The 8,889-nt window shown below is 38.7% G+C and overlaps 1 protein-coding gene across 1 annotated transcript in view; it reads right to left on the bottom strand.

Moving 5' to 3' along the window:
• Window positions 1-8,889, bottom strand: part of CKAP5 (cytoskeleton associated protein 5) — a 43,822-nt gene that overhangs the window by 13,638 nt on the left and 21,295 nt on the right. The window contains exons 21-29 of the mRNA XM_009277514.2: window positions 8,635-8,809; window positions 7,987-8,100; window positions 5,807-5,935; window positions 4,964-5,158; window positions 4,177-4,312; window positions 3,303-3,391; window positions 1,963-2,088; window positions 1,104-1,253; window positions 509-712 (exon numbers count right to left, since the gene is read on the bottom strand). Of these exons, the coding sequence (XP_009275789.1) occupies window positions 509-712; window positions 1,104-1,253; window positions 1,963-2,088; window positions 3,303-3,391; window positions 4,177-4,312; window positions 4,964-5,158; window positions 5,807-5,935; window positions 7,987-8,100; window positions 8,635-8,809 (1,318 nt within the window). The remainder of the gene's footprint in view (window positions 1-508; window positions 713-1,103; window positions 1,254-1,962; window positions 2,089-3,302; window positions 3,392-4,176; window positions 4,313-4,963; window positions 5,159-5,806; window positions 5,936-7,986; window positions 8,101-8,634; window positions 8,810-8,889) is intronic.

Here is an 8,889-nt window from a genome sequence, read left to right as displayed (position 1 = left end):
TATTGGCCACCTTGGCCACCTGGGCACACTGCTGGCTCATATTCAGCTGGCTGTCGACCAACATCCTCAGGTCCTTTTCCGACAGGCAGCTTTCCAGCCACTCTTCCCCAAGCCTGTAGCGCTGCATGGGGTTGTTGTGACCCATGTGCAGGACCTGACACTTAGCCTTGTTGAACCTCATACAGTTGGCCTCGGCCCATCGATCCAGCCTGTCCAGATCCCTCTGTAGAGCCTTCCTACCCTTGAGCAGATCAACACTCCTGCCCAACTTGGTGGTGTCTGCCAACTTACTGAGGGTGCACTCAATCCCCTCATCCAGATCATTGATAAAGATATTAAGCAGAACTGGCCCCAGTACTGAGCCCTGGGGAACACCACTTGTGACTGGCCGCCACCTGGATTTAATGCCATTCACAATATATTTGGAATGAACATATTACAGCATTTGATGGTATCCTGCTATATTCCTCATGAAAAATAAGGTTAGTTTCTGTAGAATGAACCGTACCTTTAGGACAAGATATGGGATGAAAGAGGATGCTTCATTTTCAGTAAGGTGATATTCTTCTTGACTCAGCAAATTGAAAAGCAATTTAAGGTATTCAAGTGCTTTCATCAAAACACTTGTGTTGGTATCAAAGAACCGCAGGGTAAGCCATTTTAAGATCAGATCCAGGCAGCTGATGACTCCATCTTTTTCACTCTCCAAGTGCTTGAAGGAAAAAAAAAAAAAGGGTATGCAAAATGAAACATGCTGTTCAAGAAAAGAACAGAGAATAAGGAAAAGCTGTGCCTGATAAGACAGTCTACTTGTATTGATTGGTTCCTAGAATCATAAGTACTCACTTTTAACTTATACAAGCTTTCTGAAATGCTAATAGAAGTCTCCGGGGGGAAATTTTCCGTTTTCCCAAGAAACAATACTAATACCAATTTCATCGTTCCTCTGAAAATTATTTCTATATATGTTAAAGTTTCAACTTCACAGAACGACGACACCTGGCTCCTCAGAGAATTCCTATTTGATTTTAATTCAAGCAGAATCTTTCATAGCAGAGAATAATTCTATACAGCGTCCTCTACCACCACAGATCCAAACTCACCTCAATCATAACAGCCAGTGCTTTGTTGTGGTGCTGAAAGTCTGCATGAAACATCTCATCCTGTAGCCATTTGGCCACACAACTGGACATCTGAGTTTTTAGCTGCTCAATATATTCGTCACGGGGAGTAGTGAAATTCCACTTTAACACCTGTAAAAGGCAGCATTTGGAACTCAAAGCAAGCAATACCTTTTCTTCCTGAAAGAATCTGTAAATTGCATCCCTTCTAATTCTGCTTTAGAATCTGTTTTCAAAGTCGTCTCATTATCAACAAGTAACGGGAAAAATTCAGTGGTGTTTGCTCACCTTGGCTTACATGAAAAATTTTCTCTATGTGGAGTGGTTATCTTTAGGCCATTATCTTAATTATTAGCACTTAATTAAAGTGGTTGTCTTTAAGCAATAGATAGGTCTATTTACTAGCAAGTTACAAATAATATGCATGTTTTAAGTAATAGAATTTCCCTACAAAATACAAGCTTGATAAGTGGGGCTGTTCAAAATAAATATATTAAAGCACGTACAATATATCCTAGAACTCTGAAGTTAGTCAACTGTTTTCAGGTAAAAACTTGATGATACTTCACAACTGAAGATCATCTCTTGGAAGTTGTAAAAAGGTCTTTGGCTTTTATGAGAGTGTATAAATGCACAAAATTTGGAAATAAGTAGAGAAACACCACAGTAAACCAGATATTGGCCTTTGAAAGTCAACTGAAGAACTAGATAATCAATCCAAGGGATGGACAGAGACTAGCACTTTCATGCCATAGCATGTTTAATTCTAAATTAAAAGCCAAAAGAATGCATTAAAATTACACTTCTTCAAAACTTGTGAATACATTCAGATTTTTCTCACCTTCAGACCTCTCTCATCTCTCATCCTCTGTTCTTTCCCATTTGGTACTATGATAAAAATAGGACCTGATTTATCATCATCTTCCTTCAAATTAGGCTTGCTTAGCACTTTCTTCCCCTGTACACCCTGAAAAAAGCAAGGTATTAACAGGCAACACAAGACATATACGCCTCAGTCCCAGCAACTGCAAGTATTAGATACCAGCCAACCTCATGCTGCCTATGTGTACAAGAGCCAGAGAGAAGCTGAAAGAATAATGTTGATTAGAATTTTAAAAGTATGTGCTCTGCTGCTGTGGAAGCAATACCCATGACAGTGTGCGCAGTAGTACCCTGTGAAATATGACACATCACTCTCAACCAGTGTGCTAGTCACCCACACACATCCCTAAAATCCAATGTGGTACCTGTTTGATAGATTTGCTCTTTGTCAGACTGGTACTGCCTTTGCTGAGGCTTGTATTAGCTTTGGACAGGCTGGTATTGCCCTTGGACATACTGCTATTAACATCTGACCGCTGTAAATAAGCCACAGAAAAGGCTTTGTTGTTAGACAGCTATTTAGTCTTAAGAGTTACCATTCCAAACCTTTTAATGCGTTCACAGCAAAGGCATTAACTCTAGCATCAGTTTTGACAGAAGAATACATCGACTTAGGCAAATCTACCACATCCTTCAAGGCTTGTTCCATTCATTCCTGCCATGAATCTGGACCTACATCAAATGTTCTCGTTACAGCACTACTTTACACAATGGAGGCAACAGGACTGTAGAACGATTTGGGGTTTTTTTAGTTATACACCTAGGACAAACTTTAAAGTTAATAGCAAAAAAATTACTGTAACACAAAACAACAGAAAAACCTAACCCCAAATTCAGATGTCATCAGTTGAGATTATTATGCATTTAAGCATCTTCCTTCCCTTTTTGCACTTGTGATTAAGAACATTTTAATCTCTCCTTTACAGTATGAAGGGCAATTTCTTTTGATACATGTGTTCAAAATTACTGTTCGAAGTATAACATTGGAACTGCAATGGTAAGAATGAATTCTCAACAGCACAAAATCAAGGAGGCCAAGCAGATTTAGAACACAGACTGAGCTGCTCACAAGACAGCATTTTTGACAACACAGACTTTAAGAATTAAATAGGTAATGACAAGAGTAGTGGTTAAGTAAGTGATATGGGAACACTTGTCATTTCAGAACTCAGACAAGCATAAAGATTCTCAGTAAAAGCAGTCCCTAGCAAGGGCTATACTCTTCTACCTATAATACATTAACGAACTACAGCTATTAACTTCATAGAACGGATTTTATACAAAATGAAATCAACATACCTTAGCTTTAGAGGAGGCTCCTCCTGCTTTGGCCTTTTTGGGATCAGGCTTGGATTCCATAGTATTGGACCCCGAATCTTCAGCAAGTGCTGGAGGAACAATAGACCATTTCAAACTACCAAGAAGCCCTTTTAGGTCAGCACAGTTTTCCATTCTTAGGACAGAAGAAAAACTGTTCATGGATACAATACGTTTATCACACAGAGGTCTGAGGATTTTAGACCCATAAAAGAAGTTCCTTAAATTCCATGTTAGCATACAAAGTTTTCATAAATAATATCATAATATGTTAGCAAATTTGTCATTATCAAAACAATTTAAAAATGCACACACACATATACTGTGCAGGCTAATGTCTAGAGCTGTAGTTGCACCCAGCTTGAGCAGGCAAGCTAGCCCCAGCAGAGGGATAAGGCAGGACTGCTTCTTGAAGTCACCTGTCCCCTAATCCCATTACCCTCTTTTGTGTCAGCACAAGCATTCTGGTAGCCCCACAGTGAACTATACTGAGGAAACAGTCCAGATAAAAACTAATGTGAAAACATTTAAAAAATGTTATGTTAAAATCAGATCAGTATTAAAAAAAAACAACCCTCTAGTCCATGGCTTTTAGCTTCAATACCAAGTAGATATTTTAAAAGAGCAGCTGACAGATGGTTGTGTGGAAAGGAAAAACACTCCTACATTAGAAGTTGACTCAGCTGCAAGTAAGACCAGAACTGCAGACAGAACTCACTAGATTACACAGCTATTTGTAACCCTAACTATGCTGAATTCCTCTCCTGCTGCTAAGTAAGCTTCTTCCTCCGGCATGTCAAAACGCTTCAAAAACCACCCTTTTCTCAGTCATTTCTCAGAACGTAAGAGAGGTTACCTGATGCAGGTTGGAATTTGGCTGGAGCTGCTCCCCCTACCACTCTGGAAGATGCTTTAGCAGGAGCAGCTGGTTTGGCTGGCATGTTGGCTTTGGCTTTCTCAAGCATGGCCAGTACCTGGTCTTTGGAAGTTGGCTAAAGAACAGAAGGCAGAAAAAGAAGTGATAAATTTGGAAAGGTTAGTTATACCAATTACTAATACATGCCACAGACAAGGAAAATGACAGTAGTTTGAAACAAGCTATTCTCTGTTTAGCATCTTCCAGGACACTTATCTTAGAGCATCAATGTTTTCAGATATTTCTGTTCTGAGATAAAACACCTTTCCATTAAGTTTCTTCTGCAAGACCTATGAGAAACATGTGAACCAGCAATCTGTTCTAGGTGAGCAGTCCTATGACTTTAATGGAGTGCCCTAACAGTGATTCAGCACTCAAGGGTCTGTAAGATACACCAAATTGCTTGAACACATGCCTTAAGATGGCTTCTAAAGGCATACAGTTGGACAGTAACTGGTATAGAAGCTATCTGCAGGTAGATTTTTTTCAGAAGGACAGGAGTTTGACATTTATTCACTCTTAAGTGAGAAACCTGTGGTGGCAGTAGTCTATCTGAAGTAGAGAAAGCTCTAACTCACAGCCTCCTGATACTATTTTCAGCCCCCCGAAAGCATTCAATGCAGACAAGCTTACATGACTCAAGACAGCATATCATGAGATTGTGAATGTGACTTATTAATACCCACTCGTTCAAGGTCACGTTATCTAATCTTAGTGACAGAAATACCTTCAGCTTGCCGGTGGCTTTTGCCATCTTCTCAAAGCCAAGATGCATCATAAAGAACGGCAGGACATCCTGCGCCTTTTTACGCACATCCCCATTCCGATCTTCAAGGCAGGAGTACAGGTGAGGCACACACAAGAGTAGGTCAGAAGGAACAGAACGGAGGGTAGGCAACTTCTCAGCCAACCAACCAAGAAGCTGAAAGAAAGTTTTATACTAAAAGTTGCTGAAGAAGCGCTCACAGTGCTCTGTCAGGCCACAAGAGCCCGAATAGTAGTCTTTCACATACCTCTATGTAAGTAGGAAAAAACCCACCCCAACCTTTGTTCAGACAAATATTCTTAACCAACATCAACTTTCATCTAAGCAATTAAAAAAAATTTAAGGATTAAATACAGTATATTAAAACACAGCTATCTTAAAACTTGGAGCCTGGTCTCTTAAGACTGCATGGGCTGTTTCTCCCTTTTGAAAGTAACATCAGAATTTCAGCTGCACTTTATCAGCCTCAAACATATTAATGCCTCCACTTCAGTTCTAGTCTTTATTACCATGTGGTTAATTTGAGGGAAAACACACTAGCTCTTAAAATGCTGATCAAAACAGACAAAAGTTTCATTTCAGAGGCACTAAAATCTGAGTGGCAGCTATAATGCAGGAAGAAAGCTCATTATTAGCCTTTTGAAGTTTAACAATTTTATGTCAGTATGAAGACACAGCTACTTGTTTACTCATGTAATGGTAGCATTGTGTCATTTCAGTCTGCATAGATAAACATAGTCCATAGCAAGTAAGGTTATCTTGATTAGACTCACATAAGGAGAGGTTTACTTAACAGAAGCCTACCTCTTGTCTTAGGAAAGGATTTTCTTTTTTGAGCTCCTCAGACAGGTCTTCCCCTTCCAACCACTCTTTCATGCCAGTTTGTTCAGCCCAGGCGTTCACAGTTGCTAGTGCAGCAGCACGAACGTTATTCTGTAGCAAGAACAAGATTTAAGAATAATCCTAAAGAGGGGTCAGAAGATTACAACAAAAGAGGCAATAGATTCATCCTTCCCATGAAAAGAAGAAGCTTCAATATCACAGGCTTTGAAATTTCTATTTTTATTCACTGCTTGAGAAGTCTAAGATTCAGAAGAATTCCATTTTAGTGACGGTATCAGCTGCAGAAATCACCGAATCGGACACTATACTTATCTACCATAGTTTTTAAAAAGTAAGTTTAATGAGGAGGGACAAAGGATATTTTTAAAAGCACTTCATACCTGCTACCATTCATTGATGAGATTTATGGGAGTCTCCTAACTCTCAAACAAGCTATAGAATAAGGTTAGCGACTTATGTAATGCTTAAAATAGACTTAGCACATTCATAAATGAAGGCAAGTGGGTTATGGAGCCTGTTATTAGGGCACTCTTATTTAGGACACACACGAGCAAAAGTCAAGTCAGGAACAGGGGAGCCCTCTAACTCCTACCAATTTCCATCTTTAGTGGTTTTTTCCAAGCAAAATTTAGAACAGCACACTTTTTTGAAGCAGCTATGTGAAGTTGCAAGAAGTCAGATGGAATACTTAACTATGGTTCTTCAAAACTTTATCAGTATAGACATGACTCCATACATATGACTCTCTCCTGTAGGCTGAATTTCTGAGGCAAGCTGATAATGTAACAGACTCATTTAGCTTTAGTATGAATAAATTTTAAATGCAAAGGTAGTATCCAGACATGTATCTAAACAAGAAGTGAGCATCCTTGCAAATAACTTGTCCCATCTTTAATCTCATTGAGGAAAAGAAACAAATTGTGTGCTGCAGGTAAATAGATGCTTATCAGTCTCTCTGATGAGGCCTTGATTCCCATCACCCAAACTTAATTTGTCTTCACTTATGCTACAAGCTGTTGATTTTTCTCAACTATTCAGTGGGTCCACTATCAACATTTCAAAGTAGGGCCTAAAAAAGATCCTCTTCAAAAACTCTAGCAACTGGATAAACTGGGTAAAATCTTGCAGTACATCAAAAAAGTTACTACTGTAACAATATGTTTGAATGAGTATACAATCCTCTGTCAGCATTATAGTGCTTACAAGTAACACTGGTATTATGCATTTTAGTAACAGTACAAGTTAATCACAGCTGGTCTTTATCCTTAAACCATGTACTTGGAACTGAAGGGAGCTTGCTGTTTCCTCAAGATAATTGATGAATAAAAGAAGAATCCAACTTCATCCTGTAAAATCTCAGTTCTTTTAGTTCAAATTGTTTTCTCATTAAGAGTCTTACAGGTTTTTATCTAGCCCTAGGACCAGTCCTAGTCCTTCCATTGCTTGGGACAAGTAGATCCAGTTTCTGCTCTTTTTCCTACTCACATTCAGAGTAGAGACATCTGAAGCATGCCACCTCTGATAATTGCCTGTGACTTCTGGCACAAGACATTGGCATCTTCCCAAGCCTCCTTCCCCCATTGCTTCAAATAGCTCTCTCCCATGATCCTAGCTTTGATTTTTGACATAGCATCTTGATAAGCTTGACACTGACATTATACAAGCTTCAGTGTCAGTTGTGAGTGTCCTGTTTCTACCTGCAGTTCAAAGGCCTCCTACACAGTGACACAAAGACAACAACGTACACTGGAATCCACACTGATACACTAAAAGAACAAAAAGTTCTACAAGCAGCTTTACCAAGCAAACCTGATTAGCATCTAACAGGGTATTTTCAGCATTAGAAGTATGCATACAGTCACCACACTTCATTTAAAAGCTGAATTATGACACTGACTGAGTTTATTTGCAAGCAGCAGAATACATCTCAGGCAGAATATATATTCAGGCACACATTCATATTTGGATAATAAGTTGTCATTTAGGCAAGAACCTTTCAAAAAAATTCATAAGCTTCCAAAGAAGTTTTAACTACCATCCACCTCTCAAAAGCAAGTTCAAACAGCAATAGTTTTTCTCAGGCATGGCACAACTCAGATTGTGAGCGGCAAAAAGGAAAGAGATCTTGATGGGTGTCCTACCTTACTGTCTCCTAAGACTGTAATGACAGGAATGCCCAAATTTTTCACATGCTGTTTGATATTGGGGCCCATTGCTGTTGCTAGCTGCTGAAGAATGCTCAGTGTTTGTTGCACCTGCACATAAACAAAAAGGCTTTGAATAAAATACTGTTACAACCACGTGTGCAAAACTCCAAGTCATATGGGGAAAAGTAACACTGCTGTATACCTAGGCTTTTACTTTAGAACGCCTACTCAATGATATCTATTCCAGACTTCAAATTCATCACATATAGATAAAAATTATTTCTGAGTAAATTAAAGTTCAACTAAAAATATTTTCAAACAAGGGACACTTCACTTTTGTCACAAGCAGAGCAATTATTCAAACTTTTTTTGTTTGGGTTTTTTTTTTTAGATTTGCTTACATTACATTCAGAGTAGAGGTAGGTTCTCTTTTTTGAAGGCTTTTTTAAAAATACAAAACAAAGGCAAATATTTATAAAAATAGGCAAATGTATGAGCTAGAAATACACAGTTCACTGTTTTCCAACTGTTGATTTCATGACATTGTAACAGACTGAGTAATAAGCAAAGTTCAGAAATCATAAATGGTTTGTCTTAAGTTCCAAGATGGAAACAGCTGAAACAGGATTTTGAATAACATACCAAGATTTTATTGGAGTCATTGAGACGACTCTTCAAAGCAGCTGGAAGTTCTCCTATGTTTGGCTGTATGAACTTAGCATCATTTATTATGCTTGTCACTTCATCTAGACCTTCCTTTCTGATCTTCCAGTTTTTGTCCCCAATCTTAGACACTAGTTCAGCTGTGATCTTATCACTGTAAGAGAAAAAAAAAGTAGAATCATAGAATCATTGAGGTTGGAAAAGACCTCTAAGATCATCGAGTCCAACCGTCAA

Source organism: Aptenodytes forsteri, unplaced genomic scaffold, assembly GCF_000699145.1.
Source record: "Aptenodytes forsteri isolate BGI_AS27 unplaced genomic scaffold, ASM69914v1 Scaffold146, whole genome shotgun sequence".
Classification (NCBI taxonomy): Eukaryota; Metazoa; Chordata; class Aves; order Sphenisciformes; family Spheniscidae; genus Aptenodytes; species Aptenodytes forsteri.
Note: the sequence above shows the minus strand (reverse complement) of the source record. Positions and strands in the feature narration are given on the sequence as shown.